We start from the raw sequence: 21,078 nt of genomic DNA, 5'->3' as shown, positions 1-21,078 counted from the left end.
AACTGTGAGAACAGAACTACAATTTTGTCTGGGGGACCAACAGTATAGGACATGGTTCGCAGAAGAGATAGGGAAAGCATCCCATCCTCACGACTACATCTCCTCTTTAAGCAGGAGGTGGGAATGCAAAACAAAGAAACCCCACACTGCACATCAGTTTTCTTTGGGGGAGTGAGCTAAACTGTGAACTGTCCAGAACTAAATAGGGCAATTCCACAGATCTCTGTGGCCCTAAAGCCCACAGTTGCTCAGTCTTGCTTCGGTTAAGCCAAAGCCAATTTCCTCCATCCTCACAGCTTTCTTGGCCTCACAGCCTCTAGACAATGAGAAAGAAACTTGAAGTGAAGTCAAGCTGGTGTATGTGGGTTGGTCTATGTGTGTGGCTGCCTGTGTTTGCATAATTGGTTATTATTGGTATACTTACAATACTTAATCCCTCATTGATAGAATACCTCACCCAACTGCTTAATATAGGTATTAAACAGGAAGGTAAAGTAGAGCTCTAAGGAACTTTGCAGAACAGAGTTCCAGATACAAATCTCTCTCCCCTGCGAACATCAACCAGAACCCACCTCAGAGGAAGGAGGAGAAACACTGCAACACTCTTCCTCACTCTCCTTCCAAAACTGGTCCCAGTTTTGGGATCTATGGATACTATGATTGATGGTCCTAAAAGCTGCTGAGAGGACTAGTATGGATGACCATTCCTCTCCTGACCCTTCCGAAGGTCATCTATAAGTGCAATCAGTGCCATCTCAGTGTTACATCTGGTCTGAAACTCAACAGTAATAAGGAATAAAGCCCCAATATTATTGCAATAGGATAGGATAATGCCGTATGAAACCAAATCTGTTCGCCTGAGATCTGATTACAATTTAAGCTATTCTTGTCTGACTGAAGGAAAGAGATTAGATCTGCTGGTTTTAGGGCCAGCTAAGTCATGCATTCATATGGCCATAAGCCACCACACACTCACAGTACATTTGAAATCCGAGGATAACAATGCTGACTGAAGTTACAGGATTGTTACACAATTACAATGGCATGATGTATGTGCAGCATTTGGAATACTAGAAATGACTAACAGCATGCAAATATGTAACCGTAAAAAATACTAGTAGAACAGGCCAATTTCTGTATTTGTCTCCTTTTAGCAAACCTGCTGTCTTTTGTACCTTTATATATTGACTATTTAAAATTATCAATTGTATTATTTTTTTGCAGTCGGCTTTTCTCTAATGTGACCGATGCCAAGTATCCAGACACCATTGCCTTAACCTTTGATCCAAATAACCAGTGGCTGTCTTGTGTTTACAATGATCACAGCTTGTATGTGTGGGATGTCAAAGACCCCAAGAAAGTGGGCAAGGTTTATTCTGCGTTATACCACTCCTCCTGTGTCTGGAACATTGAGGTAATGTTAAGTCACAAATATTGATACAGATGCAATGAGGGTCACCAATAGTATCATTTCTGATTTCCTACAAAATTAATGTGTTTCAGAATTAAGAAGGCACTTTCCTATTATGGCAAGAATTCCAGTGTGGTTTTTCTTTTTTTCTTATAACTAGACATCTCTGCATTTTTTGGTTTTTAGGTGTTATTTAGGTTATATTTTTCATGCACACTAATGATTAACCATTTAGAATTAATGGAAGGGAAAAGAAAAGTCAAAAAATCTATATTTCTTTAGCCATATAACTGAACTTGTGTATATGCTAGAATGTAGATCAGCCTTCAGACAATAATATAAAGCAACTGTTTTAAATGAAAACCTAGATCTGGGTAATAAAAAATTGAGATTTCTCTGACTGCTTGTCTCCAGTAATGGTCTGTGTGGCTGCTGAATAGACACATATTGTTGATTTTCCATTACAAAAATATATTCAAGCCTTGGGTTATTGTCCCAGTTCTTGGTGTTAGTCATTTGCTGAGTGTTCTTCCAAAATCCAGTTAAAATTATGGTAATTTACTGCATGCATACCCTGAATATCTTTCCATATTGTCTTGATTAATCCTCTTTGGAACTAGAATAAAGGTTCAATTTGCACCTTCCTTCTAGTTGTCACAATTATGGCAGTAGCCAAGTGCTGCTCCCTGCTGGCCTAGATGTGTAAGAATGCTCAAAGGATAATGAAAGTATGTAGTGGTTCCATTTGCATCAGAACAGAATCTTTGGGATCCTTGTATTGACAAATTCCTATAGAAAGGTCCAATTGCCACAGTATCCCAATCACATCATTCTGTGAAGCTTGAATCTGATGCTATAAACAGTCTTGGTAAAACCATCTTAAAAGATTAACGAAGCAGAATATTTTCATGGAAATTGAAAGAGTGAGGAGGTTTACCTCTCTCTCATACCTGTGAACAGGTAGTAAGGAGGCCTGTTTTTTCTCTTGGGTTCAGTCCTCCTTTGACAGTTAAAACCACCACCCAGTTTTGGAGACTATAGAGAATGTTTCTAATTCTGTTACAATTTCTTTCCCCCTAGGTGTACCCTGAGGTAAAGGATAGCAATCAGTCTTGCTTGCCCCCAAACACCTTCATCACTTGCTCCTCAGATAACACCATCCGCCTGTGGAACACTGAGAGCTCAAACATCCATGGGGCCTCCTTGCATCGAAACATCCTGAGCAATGTAAGGCTGTCTGAGCTCAGGATAGATGACATGGCTTAATCTTTGACTTAAAATGAAATGGAAAAGAGCAGTCCATTGCATGCAGAATATTTATTTATTTAGACAATTTTGAGATGGCCCAACTCCGGGTGGCTTACATTTTCTTTATTTTACACATTTTCTTGCAAGGTTGTTGTTGTTGTTGTTTTTGCTTATATCAGGAACTAAGTTAAGATTCATCTATGAAAACTCCCTGGTATATTGCTATTTCAGTCTCCCAGTGGTGTGTGTGTGTGTATCCGTCCGTCCATTCATCCATTTTTGGAATGAATAATGTGTGATTGTTTCTTTAAAAGGTTCTCTGCAACTATACATGTATGTTGTTGATGTCTTGTGAGTATACCATTAAAATAATATAGGTGTACAAATCAGCTGGCTAAGTATGAATGGCATAATGCTGTATAGGCATTCTGATATTTTATTTTCTAGGAAAGAATCAAACAAGGTTGGAAATGTACTTGTAACACTACCATAAATAACCTTATCTCAGAACTGATTTGAACAGATGCTTTCTTCTTCTTCTTCTTCTTCTTCTTCTTCTTCTTCTTCTTCTTCTTCTTCTTCTTCTTCTTCTTCTTCTTCTTCTTCTTCTTCTTCTTCTTCTTCTTCTATTTCTTCTCGTCCTCCTCGTCGTCCTCGTCCTCCTCCTCGTCCTCCTCCTCCTCCTCCTCCTCGTCGTCGTCCTCCTCCTCCTCCTCCTCGTCCTCCTCCTCCTCCTCCTCCTCCTCCTCCTCCTCCTCCTCCTCCTCCATCTCCAGTTTTAATTCATTCAACTGTGTGTCTATAGAACCATGTGGTGGAAAAAATGGGCTTGAAATAAATTAGTTACATAATGCTATGGAATTTACAGCACTTTTTTTGCCAATTTTTATTTCCACAGTGCATTAAGGGCCTTGTGCAGAAACTCTTTGTGAAATTATATTCTTGCATTACTGTCCTGTATCCATGTATATTTTAGCCTTATAGCCTTTTTTTAGTTGTATCTAGTTTGATTATATCTGACCAAAATGTAATATTATTAATATTATTATTAATATTATTATTAACTCTGATTCACAGATCTCAGTTAAGCTTGCTAGAAAGATTGGGATTTTTTTTTTGCTTTCCCGTGGTATTGTGTATTTCCAGTTTGTCTCTTTGTTGCTGATATTAAGAGAATTATTAGTATTCAATACTGCTTTTATTCTGTGCCTCCCTTTGCTTTCATCTCCTTGCTTCAAATGGAATCTTTTGTTTTGTCTCATTAGGATTTGATGAAAATCATCTATGTAGATGAAAACACTCAGGCCCTCTTGGACACAGAATACAATACAGCTGGGGGTGTAGAGAAGGCTGACACACAGGCCATAGATACAAAAGTGGGGATTCGGACAGTGTGTGTGAGCCCTACTGGGGAGCACCTGGCCTCAGGTGATAGGATAGGCACTCTCAGGTAAACCTTGGAGTTTTGAAGAGCGTGTCCCTGCATAATAACACCAAAAGAACCCTAACTGTTTACTTGCTTGTATCATTTTCAGGATCTATGAATTGAAGCCCCTAAGAGAGATGCTGAAGGTAGAAGCCCATGATTCAGAAATCCTCTGCCTTGAATATTCTAGACCAGAGACAGGTAAGATTTGACTGACTGATTCATTAATCCATTCATCTTGTATACTGGTCTCCCTAGAACTTCTGGCACTTAACCGTGTTGGATAGATATCACATCCAAAGGAAGTAAGTAAATAAGAAAGAAAGAAAGAAAGAAAGAAAGAAAGAAAGAAAGAGAGAGAAAGAAATAAAGAAAGAAAGAAGCAATCTAGAACTAAGTAGAAATTTCCTGACAGCACAATTAACCAGGGGAACAGCTTGTTTTCAGAAGTTGTGGTGCTCGGTCACTGGAAGCTTTAAGAGGAGACAGCTACTGTACTTGTCTGGAATTGTATAGGGCACAGGTGTCAAACCCGATTGTATTCCATGATGCATTGTGATATATCATGATATTTTTTGTCTTGAGGAGCCAGGGTGGGTGTGGCCTGCATGTGACACATCCGGCCTGCAAGCTGCCAGTTTAACAGGCCTGGTATAGAAACCCCTGCTTGAGTAGGAGCTTGGACTAGAAGACCTCCAAGGAGCTTCCAACTCTGTTATTCTGAAGTAGCATTAAAACATCCAAGTAAAAATGATTTAACATAATATAAAATAGTAAAAATAATAACAATTAAATACACTTTTATTTTACAATTATATCTGGCATTCTTTAAGCAGTCATGCAATACATCTTAGATCAGTGATGGCTAAACTTTTTATCATCATGTGCCAACCCCCTCGTGTGCCCCGCACCCGGCACATGTGCGTGTGACACCCCCCTGCATACCCCTGCCCCCCCACATGCACATGTGAACCCGCCGTGGATGTGTGAGTGACCCACCCCATGCCCCATTTTGGCTTCCAGGCTGGTGCAGGCAGCCTTCCAGGCCCAAAATGGGGTACAGGAATGGGCACGCTCCATTTTGGGACTGGAAGGCTTCCTGGACCAACCTGGAAACCAAAAGGGGCCATGGGGGCACTGCATGAGCCCCAAAATGCAATGTGAGCACCCCTCACGCATGTGCCCCACCCCTGCGCATCCGTGTGTGTTCTTGCATGCATCCCACCTTCTGCGCGTACCTGTCCCCTGCATGTGCCTGCCCCCGTGCATGCGTGCCAGGGACATGAAGACCAGCTGGCCTGTGGGAGGCACGCATGCATGTGCGGTGGATGTGGGCTGGGGTGATGGCTGGTGAGCCTGCATGTGTGCCACAGGTTCACCACAACAGTCTAGATGGTCCCTGTGAAATCAAGATAGATGCAAACCTACTTTCAACCGGGAGGCTATTCTAAAGGGTAGGTCCTGCTATACTTCAGTATCCCTCCCTTCATGTTCCCTATAATCAAGGGTGAGTTCCTGCCAACTTTACTCCTGGTTCATTCGGGTGTGTGTTTTGCGTGCATGTGCGCATGTGCAGTTCAATTAAAATTGTTCTGTGCATGCGCATATCTTAAAAACAAGATGGCACTGCTGATGGCACCAATTGGAGAACTACTTTGGTGGGGGGGGGTGGCAGGCCTGGGTCACTGCCGGTTCCAGCGACCCACGCCACCCTATAATCACACAGGGTTCTGAACCTGAGCCTTCTATATGTTTAGAGCTAAGACTTTTGAGAAAGAGTCCCACTTTTTTGGTGCCACACTGGTGTTATTTCCATTCTTTTTCTTAATTTATTTTTGTCTACCATATTTAGCAGATGATTAAGTCTTCAATCGTGTTTATTTCTTTTCCCCCCTCTCCTTAGCATTATCGTCGGGCTTTAATTATTATTTGTGGTTGCTTGAGCCATTGCATAATTTCTTGCAGGTTTCTTAAACCATTTAGAACCAGCTGACTTTGAAGACAGCAGTCTACAAGTTCTAAATATGCAAATGTGCAACCTTTTGTGTTCAAAAAGATCAATATTGTTTGATCTTTTCAAACTTGCCAGGAGACCACCAAGGCTTGTTGCATCTGTCAAGCAGAAAGCCTTAATAAGTAATGAGCATCAACCCAAACTTCCTGTTAATCTGACTTCTGCTTAATTCTTGGTAAAATTTGGATCCTTTAAATATCTTCCCTTTCTGCACTGTGAGCAGTAAAGTTGTCTTTCGACTAGTCCTTCAAAACCCATCTGATAAGTCAAATAATACCAGACAATTAAGGACAGGGTATTATTATGAGTTACTTTTTCTTCTTCTGTGGTACTAGCAGTCTCATTGCCAATTCATCTAATTTACCACCTCTGTTGACTGCTCTTTTTAACCCTGCTAATGTGCTAATAACAGATTGAGAATTGCCAAATTTTGTTTTACCTGACTCCTGCCCAGTCCCATTGTAAGAGAAATTTCCCAGATCCATTCAACAACATTGAGAAGGTGCACCCATTCTAACAGTGAATGTCCTTAAAATTTCAGCAGGGTCTGAGTATATTGCTGACCTTATTTATGTGTCTGGGAGTTTGCCTCAGTCTCTTTTCACTAGTCCTGTTTCTGATGAAGGTTATTGCAAAGGACTTGGCTGGGTATATCCTCATTGTTCCTTGGTAGCCCTAATAAACCAAATTAACAATATGCTTCTTTCTTTTAATTCCATGAACCATCTGCAATTGTCCAAATGCCAGTGTATTCATCAATGATTAGTCAAAGAACCTCAGTTTCAGATAAATAAGCATTCTGCTCCTTTTTAATCTCCTTAACAGGATTGAAGCTTCTAGCATCCGCAAGTCGGGATAGATTGATTCATGTCTTGGATGCAGAGAAGGACTATAATCTACAACAAACCCTGGATGAACATTCATCTTCCATAACTGCAGTGAAATTTGCAGGTACTACAATTCTGTTTATGAATCAGCAGCAGCTCTTTGTGATCTGCCAAGGTTTTCTCACCGTACCTTTTCATATGACCCAAGTTCTTGCCCTTATTAGTAATTATCCACGGTGGCACAGTGGTTAGAATGTAATATTGCAGGTTACTTCTGCTGACTGCTGGCTGCCAGAAGTTTGATTCACACTGGCTGAAGTTTGACTCAGCCTTCCATCCTTCTGAGGTTAGTAAAATGAGGACCCAGATTGTTGGGGACAATATGCTGACTCTGTAAACTGCTTAGAGAGGGCTGAAAAGTACCATGGAGTGGTATATAAATCTAAGTGTTATTGCTCGTACCTTGCTCAATAGTAGTAACTGTGATAGGGATCATGGAGTCCTAGTGGACAACCATTTAAATATGAGCCAGCAGTATGCAGCAGCTGCCAAAAAAGCCAACACAGTTCTAGGCTACATAAACAGAGGGATAGAATCAAGATCACGTGAAGTGTTAATACCATTTTATAATGCCTTGGTAAGGCCACACTTGAAATATTGCATTCAGTTTTGGTCGCCACGATGTAGAAAAGATGTGGAGACTAGAAAGAGTGCAGAGAAGAGCAACAAAGATGATTAGGGGACTGGAGACTAAAACATATGAAGAACGGTTGCAGGAACTGGGTATGTCTAGTTTAATAGAAAGAAGGACTAGGGGAGACACGATAGCAGTGTTCCAATATCTCAGGGGTTGCCACAAAGAAGAGGGAGTCAAACTATTCTCCAAGGCACCTGAGGGTAGAACAAGAAGCAATGGGTGGAAACTAATCAAGGAGAGAAGCAACTTAAAACTGAGGAGAAATTTCCTGACAGTTAGAACAATTAATCAGTGGAACAGCTTGCCTCCAGAAGTTGCGAATGCCCCAACACGGGAAATCTTTAAGAAGATGTTGGATAGCCATTTGTCTGAAATGGTATAGGGTTTCCTGCCCAGGCAGCGGGTTGGATTAGAAGACCTCCAAGGTCCCTTCCAACTCTGTTATTGTATTGTATTGTATTGCTATCCCAATAGTGAGAAAACAACTTGTAAACATAGAGCAGAGCTATACAATATGCAGTTTTCCAGATGCTGCTGAACTAAAAGTTCACACAGCTCCAATCATCGATAAGGATGTGGAATGTTATAGTTCATTAATGATATCAGCAACATGCTCTCCATCTCTGGTGGAGAGCTTGCATACTAAATGTTTGTTGGTTTACTGTAGTCAGCAATCAATTTATTTTCTGTCAAATTGCTTTGCCCTAAATTGCGACACAGAGTTTGGTTATTTTGCTTTGTGTTATAGAATTGTTTATAAAGCAGTTTGTAACATACTGATCCTCTAATTTGTGATTCAGATTCTAAAGGTTAATTTGTGATGTGATAGTAATGGAAAGATATTCCTGCCTTCAAGCATGAAGTTAAAGTAGATGCCATAGTGATTTACTGTATGATTATCCAATTGTCCACATACAGTAGTGTCATATTTCCTGAATAGTAAGGTGTTCTAACTATTCTAAATAGTCAATTCTTCTCTCATTCAGTGAAAAATGTGGCAATGGTTTGCTGAACTTGTAGTCCTGCAGGTGTTTAAAGTGATCCATTGAGGCCAGTGATAAAATGAACATATGGTTAATAAAGTTAATTATTATCATATAGAATGGCCCTTGATTGCTGAGCCTTCTTGTGGCCACTAATGATTCTCAAGTTGGATGGAGCTTGATTCATTAATATGATAAGGACAGTTGTTTGTTATCTTTGGAGACAGATTCTTTGCCCAACCTTAATTATAGTTTGTAAACAACCCAATTGTTTGGTACAGGTAGCATCACCTCTTCCCTTACCATCTGCACAGGCTGGAAGTGGTAGGGCTGAAGAGGAAGAAATGACTTTTCTCTGGCTGTCCTGGACAGATTTCCCCAAACTTAATTGCAATGTCAGAAAAGAATGAGAGAGGCTCTTTAGGTGGGCTGAGTGCTTCTAAAGTAAAAAAAATCCTACTTTTTTTCCTACAACATAGTAGGAGTGATAAATGGCTTATCTGGATCAGGGTCTCTAAACTTGGCAACTTTAGACTTGTGGACTTCATCTCCCAGAATTCCCCAGTCAGGCTAGAGAAACTGTAAGGCATGAGTAAGAGCATATAGAAGAAATTAAAAGGCATTTGATTGCCCATCTTCATTGATATTTTTCTTTTCCTTCAGCCAACGATGGGAAGGTGAGAATGATCAGCTGTGGTGCTGATAAGAGCATCTATTTCCGCACTGCGCAGAAGGTAATTCTTTTGGAGTAGTCACTCTTTCTGTAACATGTGTTGTAGATTCTAATGAAAGCAAAAGCTTTGGACAATATTCTAGGCCTCATGGCTTTCTTTCAGCGAATACATTTTTAAAAAACCAAATGTTAGGAACTGTATAATAATACTGATCATAGAGTTGTTCGATCATTGTCTCATTGTAGTAGGGGTGAAATTCAGCAGGTTCTGACAGGTTCTGGAGACCCGGTAGCGGAAATTTTGAGTAGTTTGGAGAACTGGCAAATACCACCTCTGACTGGACCCAGAATGAGGTGGGAATGGGGATTTTGCAATATCCTTCCCTGGAGTGGGGTGGGAATAGAGATTTTGCTGTATCCTTCCCCTGCCACATCCACCAGGCCACGTCCACAGAACTGGTAGTAAAAAAAAATGAATTTCACCACTGCATTGTAGTCTTTTCTTTCTTACATTTCCTGGTGAGACACACAAAAAATTCACATAATTCAGGGGGGAAATATTTTACATGTGCACTGATACTATTTGATTACATATTGTGGAGGTGTCATTGCTATTGTATTTCTTGTGTTTAGACAAATGATGGGGTCCACTTTACTCGTACACATCATGTTGTTAGGAAGACTACTCTTTATGATATGGATGTGGACCCCAACTGGAAATATGCTGCTATTGGATGCCAAGACCGTAACATCAGGTCAGTTCATAAATTCTAATAGGAGCTTCCTAGTTCAAATGCATCTGGAAAGCTTATATTTTTAAAAGCATATTTTTAGAAGGAAATTATTTTTTGACCTAGCTAGGACATGTCAATTTGACACACTTGTTCCCTCCATTAAACCTAAAATAATCTTGCTTTGTTTTTCTGAGGAGACATGTAATTTTCATCTTATTTTTTTAAAGAGACTTTTACATGTTTAATTAGCTTTTTCCCCATAGAAGTTAAAGTTATGGCTTTGAACATTTTAATATTGTCTTATCCTCAAGATTCGGAGCAAGCCTCACCAATTCCACAGAACCTACCTCTGAATAGGTATATCTAGGATCCAATGTACAAGTAGTTCTTTACTTACAACCACAATTGAAACTGGAATCTCAGTTGTTGAGTGGTCATTAAGTTAAATACCTATGTGATTACTTTGCTTAATAACAGAAATCCCAATACTCGTTGTTGTGGTTGTTAAGCAATGTCCAGGTTATTAAGCAGATGGAACAAAAGAGCTGACTGCCATATCTGGAAGGGAACTCCTCCAAAGGACTGCAGAAATGGAGCAGAGATCTTCAGGATCTGAGTTCCATTTCTTCAGCCATGGGAAGGTATTCAGCTCCCCTCTATGTGCAGAAGAAAAGTCCTCCGCCAGGCAAATGTGGAGATCAGACCCTTAAGATCTTAGCTCTGTTTCAGTAGCCTGGAGAAAGAGTTCAACTATCCTTGACAGGCAACTCCTTAAGGCAACCCTCAAGGATGAGAAGGAGTCTTATGTGCAGATGGCACAGCTTGCAACCTTCACTGCTGGCTTCCCTATTGACTTTCTGGGGAAGCCAGCAGAGAAGATTGCAACTGGAGATTACATGATCATGGAACACTTGGCAATTGGTCAAAGTGCGAACAGGTTGCAAAGCACCTGAAATGCAATTATGTGACCGCAAGGTGTGTATGTGATGTTTTACAATAGCTGAAAGTGCTTTATACATTTGAGGTACATTGGTTCAAAATGTTTTGTCCTATGATGCACTGTTTTGCCTAGGTAGGCATGAGTTGTTGTAGTACAGAGACAGAGGTATTTTTTTTTAAAGAGATATACAAATTCAATAAGATAAAGGTTTTTCTTTTAGCTATGAGCAACTATATGGAATTTATACATTCAGCATTCAGGTGTATGAACAATATTGGACTCATTTTGATAATTTTCCAGAGACATTTTGCTGGTTGCTGTAAAACACAAATAAATAACTTTGCTTTGATTTAAGAGTAGAAAAGTTTCTTTTTACTGTATGTCTGAATTTCTTCTTAGGATTTTCAACATCAGCAGTGGGAAGCAAAAGAAACTATACAAGGGATCTCAAAGTGAAGATGGCACTCTAATTAAAGTAAGGCCTTTGTTAACTCCGCCACAACAAATTGTGTTGTATTTCATCTTATTCTCTATACCTCATCTCCTTGTTTTATGCCTGCTATGCTTTTCCAGCTTAATATTCTAATTGGAGAGTAAGATTTTAAGTTAGTTCTGTCTCATATGGAATACTTAACACTTTGCAGTATGGCATTTACTGATGGATTTGTGTAAGCTACAAAATGGTTCATAGATTGGCAAAGCATTCCAGCTGCAAATTAAAGAAAAGCTCATGAAGACAAAAGAGAGCAACGTTGATGTCTAGTCTGCCAGAAAATAGCTGAGCTTCATAAATTTCCCATTTCAAATCCTTCTGCAACTAACAATGGAAGAGCATATGAATAAGGGCTTAGAGAAGTTCTTTAATCTATGCCTTTTTTAAAAAAAAAAAGAGCAGCAGCTGTGTCTAATTTCCTTGTTGTTGTTCTTAACTGACCCATATACATAAAAATCTGATTGTGCTGCATAAGCAATATTTAATGAATATGCATTCTTCTCATTGTATATGGAGCCTTACAACTCTTCCCTCCAAGAACTGGGGAGGTTCCTGCGTACTGTACGTGACAGTTTTTTTTCAGCACCTGAACATGTTTTCTACTTTGAGGATCCCCAGAATTTCTTCCAGGAAAACAAAAAAAACCTTTCTGGCAGCAGTGTGTTCCTAAAGTATATTCACAAGAGATCAAGGAATAATCAGCTTATACCTTAATCAGTGCTGAGTATCCTTGGATGAGTCTTTCATTTTCTAATCAACACACATAGCAGTGATATAAGTAATCCCAAAGGTACTTTTTTCAAGAGGAAATGTTTTGGTTTCGCTTCTCATCCAAGAAGTTTCTTCGGCTCCGACTGGATGGTGGGGGATGGAAGGATTTATTATACTTCCTTTATACTCCTTTAAATCCTTCCATTCTCCCTCATCCAGTCAGAGCTGAAGAAGATTTTTGGATGAGAAGTGAAACATCTTGAAAGAAAAACCAGAAAGTCCAGTTGCCTCTTGAAAAAGCACCTTTGGGACAACCATGACCTGGATGACTGAGAAGCTCCATAGATACTTAATATAAAGACAAACTTAACATTTCAGATACTAAAATGCACTCATGATACATATTTTGTTATGTTTGTGCTGATTTTTTATATAACGTTATAATAGCAGATGTGTTTGATTGTGCTCTTATTCATACATAAGGGCCAAGTTTTCCCCTAATGCATTACTTACAAAGATGAGTTGAAGGAACCATGATTTGTCTGCAACCTGAATAATGACTTATGCAGACTTTTGATGAGTTGCAAATATAGACATTGATTGATTTACCCTCTAATAAAAATAAACACATAGAGCCAAGCAGGCTCGATTTTCTGGCTTCAATCCAATCTGGGTTTTGCATAATCATAGTGGGAAAAACTGGTGTGGTTGCAAATATAGATTGCAACATAAAACAGCCTTTGCCAACCTGGTCTTCTCAGATGTTTTGAGCTAGTTGTATTTTCCCAGGATGGGTGTAGCTGGCATGAAGTATGAAAGAGTCATTAAGCATAGAGCATTAGTTCTTAATGCTTACCAAAACTACGCATATCCAATTTTCTAAAGCCTAGAAATTGTACCACAGATAACCACATATGTTCTCCTCCCCCGCCCCCTTCTCTGTTACTTGTTCAGGTACAAATGGATCCTTCTGGTCTGTACATTGCAACCAGTTGTTCTGACAAGAACCTTTCTATCTTTGATTTCTATTCAGGCGAATGTGTAGCCACAATGTATGGGCACTCAGGTAATGCAAAAATATGCTTTCAAAGAAAGTTAAATTTTGAGTGGGAAGGAAATTTGGAGGGGCAAGTGTAGCAACCGGCTCCAGATTAAACTCCTGATTGGTTTGTTGGAAACTGTGCAGTCGTGAAAGTGAGTCCTTCCCGGGTAGAAGTGGTGTTTGGTTCAGGGGTGGGTTCCGGCAGCCGCTACTGCCAGTTTGCTTAGGGCCGCACTGCGCATGCGCACATGCACAGTGCAACGAAAATTGCTCTGCACATGCACAGAAGCAAAAAACAAGAGGGCAGTGCCTACGATGCTGCCGGGAGAACCGGTTTGGGGGCGTGGCAGGCCTGGGTCACTGCCGGTTCCAGTGACCCAGGCCACCAAGTTATTACCAGTTCGCCAGAACCAGTCTGAACCATTAGGAACCCACCACTGGTTTGGTTATATCAAGGATCCCCCCCCCCCGGAAACTGGAAATGATTGTGGGTTTCTCATTTTGGAAGATAAAATCCAGCTGTTAAATGATAGAAGCAGTTTTGACTTAATGTTAAGTGAGGCATTTGTTAAGTGAGTTTTGCCCCAGTTGTTAAGTGAATCACTGCACTTGATAAGTTAGTAACCTGGCTGTTAAGTGAATCTCGCTTCCCCATTGACTTTGCTTGTCAGAAGGTCACAAAAGGGGATCACATGACTTTGGACACAGCAACGGTCATAAGTATGAACCAGTTGCCAAGCGTCTGAATATTGAGCAGGTGATTATGGGGATGGCGCAAAGCTTGTGAAATACAGTCATGTCACTTTTTACTGTGCCATTGTAACTTTGAACAGTCACTAAATGAATTGTTGTAAGTTGAGGACTACTTGCATGTGTAAAGAGAAGAAACGGCAAGGATCTCCAAGCTACCACATGGCTGTTGTTTCGCACCAGGAAATTTTTAAAAACCGTTTGGCTTGTTCTTCTGATTTTTACAGAGATCGTAACTGGGATGATGTTCACTAATGACTGTAAACACTTGATTTCAGTCTCTGGTGACAGGTACGTGAAAGGATATTCTTTATTTAAATTCCATCTGTAAAATGAAACTTGGCATTTACCATTTTAAACAATGGGGATGGATTTGGAAATTAGTTTTTAAATAATTCCACCTGCTTCATTTTCTGTTTTACACTCCTGGACATTAAGTTCCAAATTAAAATGGAGATGCCTTAAGTCTGTAAAGAGAGCGTGAAATGCTGCTTTCCTGAGCTGGACAACTGACAGGCCATTTATGCTCCTCACCTGGGTTATTTTTATGGCTTCGAAGGCCTTCCAAGTTTACGCTGTTGAAATCTGGAACCTAAATACTGACTTGCTGTGGTGCAATTGCTGGCTTTATTTAGGGAGGGACAGTAAAAATAGGTATTTTAATGTATCTATTTTCCACTTGTCTATGAGTCCCCCAAAGCTCCCATCAAAAATGTAAGTACATTATGTGGCACCAATGCCATACTTTCCATATGATGTATCTTTTTGATGAAGGTTTTGCATTTTATATAAAAAGTTGCCTGGTCTAAAGTAAAAACTATATTGAAATGGAGAATGAAACTTAAAACTAGCAGCCTTTGAAGTGCCGGCATTAAAAACAGGAAGCGTAAAGAGAAATACTGTCCATAGGGAAATGGGTATGGAATAGGGGGATACTTTATGGAATCTCAGATATATAGACAGCAGGCTATGATGCTTGAATATTTTTTCCTCTTCTTCTTTCAGCTGCATTTTCATTTGGCGTCTGAGTTCTGAGATGACCATCAATATGCGTCAGCGGTTGGCTGATGTGAAGCAAAGGGGAAAACAAGCAGAAAAAATTCAACCAGGCAAAACAGCTGGTCTTACCAGGTATGACGTAGTGTTAGTATTGCTTTTAGTTCATAAAAGGTTTTCTGACCAAATTGTATAGTATTATGAGATTTTTGTCTTCTTATCTGAACAGTGCTATATTTATTATTACAACATATTGACATTTTGGTGGCAATTTTAATGTGACAATATATATGGAGACAAATCCGTCTATTCAGACTTCAGTTTCTTATTCTTCCAGATTTAATTTTGTTTAATGCTATTTCTAGATCAGGTCAGTGAATTATTCTTTTTAAACGTTTACAAACATGAATATGCATTTAGCTGGATGTAGATTCAAATATGTATTATTTCGATATAGATTCAAAATGTGCATTATTCAAATCCAAAAAAATATTTGGATAGAGGTTAAAATATGCATTATTTAGTATTAGAGTCAGAGTTACATATTTGCCTTTTAAATCATTTTTTAAAAAAGTTTTTGTGCACTGTTTATTAAGATACTTTGCTTTCTTTATACATTTTTATGTATCTTTTTCCTACACATTTGTAATATTTTTTCTGGAGAATTTAAATTTAAAAATGAGCAAAATTAAATTTTGTTCTTTATGTGAGTTCAAGAAATATGAATTGAGTAACTTTCTATTAAAACACAAAATAACTTGATTAAAAAACCTGATTTGATTCAGAGTTGTGAATCATTTGGGAAGAATATGTTTATGCACACTAGCTAACCAAATTGTCCATTTGAGATCTTTAAACTGTTTGGGTTTGAAAGCCACTTCAATAAGAGACTCAACTGAATCTTATTCAAATCATATTTCTGAACATGATGAATTAAATGTCCCTATCAAGCAAACAAATAGAATGAATGAATGAATGAATGAATGAATGAATGAAATGAATAAATGGTTCATTTTTCATATCTAGAACTACGTATAGGAAAACTAAGTTGGTTGTTCTCATTCTCTCACCTAGCTGCTTGCTTCTCATTTTCGTTAAACATTCTTAATAAGCCTTTACCCTGAATTCTGTTGCAGATAATTCATGTATATAATATAATAATATCTGTTCAAGGTACAGAAAAACAAATAATATTTCTTGAATACTTCTGCTCAATATATAAAACATGCATGTTAGCAGTTACTGGACTTTATTTTAGAGTGGAAAAAAAAAACATTCCAGTTGCAGACAGACTTATGGAAGTCAGGAAAAATAAAATAGAAAAGTAGGTGACTGGGGGTTTTTGCGTCAAAATTAATTTACATGGATATGAGAAACAGGGATAATTGGGCTCTCAAGACTGATGTTCTATTTGCTGACGTATATTGTTGTTCCTGAATACCATTATGTCCATTTATTATACTTCAGTTCTATTTAAATTTTTAATCCTTCATGAATCACCCAGCGTCACTAGTATGAAATTGAGTAAATAAATACACACTTCCTAATCAAAGTTTCCCTTAAGCTATTTTGTGAAAAGTATTTAACTTCTTTTAAAAATATTGCCAACCCTGGCCTGTCAGCATTCTTATCATCTAAACTGACGGTTTCTCATGTGTAATGGGGAGTGGGCAACCAGTTGGGGAGAATGAGGATGAAACAGATTGGGTATGTTCAAAAGAGATGCTTAATCTGACATAGATTTGAGATAAAATTGACCCTTTCTAATCCTGAGTCATTGCTGATATTAAAAACCCTTTTCCTCTACGTTCTTATTTAGCTTGGGAGAAGCCTGTTGAAGCCAAAAATTCTGGAGCTGTGGAGCAGTGTTCTTTTTATAGCAAGCTCTTCACCATCCCAGCAGCTGCATTGCTCTGCTTTTTTAAAGGCCCAGCTTCTATCAGACACTCCTGGTTTCTTGTCAGTATCACAAGGCTTGTTAGCCACATGCTATTGGTTAGAAAGTTGAATCTAAGGCATACCAGCCCAACAGCTGGTTGGAAAACAGGTCTGACCTCTTTGCTTAAGCTGGATCCATTCTGTTTGGCCAGCTTCTGTTTCTAGGTTGGTTCTGGTTTTGCTGTACTAGAAGCGATCAGAGGAGGCCACTTGCAGAAAGAACGTAAGCCATTATGCGAGCATCCCTAGGTGGGGCTGAAACACTGAGGACTGTGTGTGATGTTATGCGAGTGAATTTGATTTTGAAAACAAGCATTTAAATTAAGGTTGTAGCTTGGTAGATGTGACTGAGTTTATCTTTTTAGTTTCATTGCTTTAAGTTGCTGTACAATAAAGATGATGATGCATGTCGTTGGATAATCCAGATTTTAGTAGATATATGTTTGGAGACTGTTGCAAGTTGAACCAGGCATCTTGAGCTTTTTAAAAAGTTATAGGAATAAGGATGTTATATGAAATGATAAAAGTAAAATAAAAATAAAATAAGGCCTCTGAAAAGTCATGGGTTCATTTGTACAAACCATGATCTGAATTTCAGTGCTGTTGCTCTTCTATCACATTGCGGCTTCTCAATTTTAGATCATACTTTGCTTTGATGACTGGTATAGAAATAATGATTGCATTTGTCCCTAATTATTGATTTGAGACTGTGCTTGGAGCATAAAGCTTTTTTTTAAAGTTGCACTAATTATATTACTTTAGAGAGGGCTGCAAACACTGTGAAGCAACATACAAGTCTAAGTGCTATTGCTATTTTTCTGCTGTGCCAAAAAGAGTCAGAGGTGAATGCTTTTCTCTTTCTTTTCCCTTTCCCCTACACTTTTTCTTTCTCTTCCTTTCCCTTATTCTCATTATTTTCTTTTTTTCTTTGTATTTCTGTATTTTATATTTTGATAAAGTAATAAAATTTATTATAGCTTATGAATCGAGTATGTTGGTGGAACTCTAGTTTTAATTGATCACAGGGGAGAGATAATATTCAGAATATTTCCACTAGAGAAAAAATGGAGTATGGGCATTTTTTTGTGGTTCAGTTCTCTCCATTCCTGCAATTCCATAACTGCCAGGGCAATATCTCATCAAAGGCTGCAGGAAAAGGGTGGGATTTGCATTCTTGCCTCTTCCCATTTCAGTAAGTAGGAAAACTATGCCATAAATTCTCTTGACTGCAAGAAGCTTTTCGTAGGTGCATTTCTTTGTTAGAACAAATAGGAATCCCAGAAATTAAGCAGAATGGGGATGTGGCAGGAGTGCATGACTCAATGTCACAATCTCCAAATCTCCAAAGGATTGTTTAAAGGATTGTGCAGATAATTACTCTTCCAGGTTGTTGTGGCAAAATGTTTAGCTGATGGTCATGAAACATTGCAAGGATTCTTTCTTCTATTTTTATAAGAATTTTTTTTCTTCTTCAAATGCTTTATTGAGACTTCAGATTCTGGTGGATTCTTTTCTGAATTATTGAGCTGTTCTTCATAAGATGTATGAGGAGAGAGAGGGGGGAGAGGGAGGGAGAGATAGGGGAGAGAGAGAGAGAGAGAGAGAGAGGCATGAGGAGAGAGCGAGAGCGAGAGAGATTATTTTTGTATAGGTTATATGTTCTACACAAAATGTGGTCTTGTAGAGCTTTTAAAAGTGTTGCAATTCAAAATGAAGTTATAATAACAAAAAAAATGACAAAAGTGACATTTAAACAGATTAATTATATCATTTATTTTGTTAGTCCTATATTAGTATTAGAATTCTTTATTGGCCAAGAGTGATTGGACACACAAGGAATTTGTCTCTGGTGCAAATCTCTCAGTGTACCTACAAGCAGTAAGTGATAAATTGTAATTATAATCATCATAAAAATATATTCATCATAAATAATAAAATATAACACTTAGTGATAGTCATAGGATACTAAATAAGATATAAATAACATAAATCATACTAGGATACTAAGTAAACATAAATCGTAAGATACAAACAACAAAATTATGTTCAAAAGAAGATGAGATAGGTAATAGGGAAGATGAGAATAATAATAGAAGAATAAGTTCATTTTTCCTAGAAAACAAATCATGCTCCAATATCCGGTAAAGAACTAGAAAATCATCTCTTTAAAAAAAAAAAAGAACAAAGTGTATCTTTAAAAAACATACATAAAATATACATATGCTCAAATTTTACAGATAATACCAATAATTAAAATTTAAATATTACAAAAGAAAACAGCAGCAGCCACAAAATACTTTATGGATCTTAGTGTTTAAAGAATGTGTCTTTTTTGGTGGGGGGGGGGGAGTTTCTAAAGTTTAATCAAATGCTAAAAGGAAAGATGGTGTATACTGTCCTTTTTCCTTTCTGAGTCAAGGGGAATTTCGGGTGTGCCTCTCCTTGTTTTAAAAGGAGCCATCCTTTCCTATCTCCTGAAAAGGAAGGGACTGTGTTAATCGCACTCTGTCCCTGGCTGAGGACATCTCTCCCTTATGGGGCTGTGGACTGAAAGTGTGGCCTGAAGAGTTGACTGGCAGCTACAATCACAGTGACATTTACAATTATGGCAACACTTACTATTTATTTCCTTCTAATCCTTTATATTTTTAAACTTAAGCAATGCACCAGCAAAATAAAAAAAACAATACAATATTAGGAACATAGAGTCTCAGAGCATATACAGGTATGTTTGTATTTTAAAAAAGCTCAGTATTTCTGTCAAGAAGACATTGATAACCACAGGAATAATCTAGTGAAAATTACTTTCATATTACTTCCAAAATTGGAAAACGTATGTGAGTAAAATAAGTCTTTTTTAAGATTTCTTTTGTTATGTCCATTTTCCAGTTAGTGTTCTTTCCCACACTTTTAAATAGCATAGATTGAAAGGCAAACATATTTTGGTTTTCCAGTATTTTGCAGTAGAAAATCTGTTACTGAGTAACAATGTAATTTCATTTATTATTACAGTTTCTTTGATACTATATTGGGAAAAATAGAAGCATATCAACACCTGACTTACTTACCCAAGGATGTAATTTCTTCAAGCATTTCTATGTTAATATCTTATGTGTTGTTGTTTTTTTAAATGGACTTAACTAATCTGCTTGGATTTAATTGCCTAAAGGTTTAGGCACCTTTTTCCCTCAAAAAAGAGGCTGAAAATCTGGGTGCGCTTTATACACTGAATACAGGATTTTTTGCCTCCCGAAACCCCAAACACCAAAATGGCCATGCATAGCCTTTAGGAGGCTTCCAGAGTGCTCCTGGGGGTTGGGGAGGGCAAAAACGAGAGAAAAATGTGCCGGTTTTTTGCTCACTTTTGCCCCCCCCCCAACCCCCTGGAGCACTCTATAAGCCTCCTAAAGGCTATGCATGCCCTTTTTTTGACAAAAAACGGGCCATTTTGCAAAACAAAAAATGGGTTGCTTTTTGCTTGTTTTTGCTTGTTTTGGGGGAGGGCACCCTTCAGGAGCACTCTACAAGCCTCCTAAAGGCTATTCATGCTCTTTTCGAGGGGGGAAAAACAGGCCCATTTTCATGAAAAATTGGCTGTTTTTGGCAGGTCTGAAGAGTGCAAAAACTTTTTTTTTAATTTGCCTCTTCAAAATCTTGGTGGGTCGTATACTCCGGTGTGTCTTATACTCAGAAAAATATGGTATATGACACAATGAATTCCTTCCTTCCTTCCTTCCTTCCTTTCTTCCCCACCTCTCTCACCATCTGTAACGCTCCTGGGCCAGTTGGGGCTGGTGAAGTATCACAGCATGTGCAGATATATTGTAGATAAATGCCTCCCGTAACATATTGAGGCAAACAATGGGTAGGTGAGGACATCTAAATGAGGAATGTGTGGTTCTCTCTCTTTTGCTACGCTTACATTGGTTTGAAGGTGGAGTTTTTAAGCCACAGTTCTGAAATTGCCAGTGGCCAAACTGAGGGGTTCGGGTGAGCCATTCTACCATTGGCTAACCCATCTTCATGCTAGCTAACAGGTAAATCAGATGGATGACCATGGATAGGTTAAAAAAACAGTGGAAGAAGGACCAACGTTTGCTTCCTGCTGGGGATGCTGCAGTGACCACAATTTTGAGTCTAAAACTAGTCTGAACATGCGTAATTTTCAATTCATAGGAATTGAATAGGTCCTGGA

The 21,078-nt window shown here is 38.5% G+C and overlaps 1 protein-coding gene across 2 annotated transcripts in view; it reads left to right on the top strand.

The window, feature by feature from the left end:
* The window catches only part of MAPKBP1 (mitogen-activated protein kinase binding protein 1), an 88,982-nt gene that overhangs the window by 37,956 nt on the left and 29,948 nt on the right, over nt 1-21,078 (top strand). For both annotated transcript variants that reach the window (XM_032229232.1, XM_032229241.1), the window contains exons 8-18: nt 1,225-1,414; nt 2,492-2,638; nt 3,925-4,109; nt 4,195-4,286; nt 6,925-7,050; nt 9,270-9,340; nt 9,913-10,034; nt 11,353-11,428; nt 13,112-13,223; nt 14,177-14,240; nt 14,955-15,080. In XM_032229232.1, the coding sequence (XP_032085123.1) occupies nt 1,225-1,414; nt 2,492-2,638; nt 3,925-4,109; nt 4,195-4,286; nt 6,925-7,050; nt 9,270-9,340; nt 9,913-10,034; nt 11,353-11,428; nt 13,112-13,223; nt 14,177-14,240; nt 14,955-15,080 (1,311 nt within the window). The remainder of the gene's footprint in view (nt 1-1,224; nt 1,415-2,491; nt 2,639-3,924; nt 4,110-4,194; nt 4,287-6,924; nt 7,051-9,269; nt 9,341-9,912; nt 10,035-11,352; nt 11,429-13,111; nt 13,224-14,176; nt 14,241-14,954; nt 15,081-21,078) is intronic.

Source organism: Thamnophis elegans, chromosome 1 (assembly GCF_009769535.1).
Source record: "Thamnophis elegans isolate rThaEle1 chromosome 1, rThaEle1.pri, whole genome shotgun sequence".
NCBI lineage: Eukaryota > Metazoa > Chordata > Lepidosauria > Squamata > Colubridae > Thamnophis > Thamnophis elegans.
The sequence above is the reverse complement of the archived record's forward strand: the minus strand, read 5'-3'. Positions and strand labels throughout refer to the sequence as shown.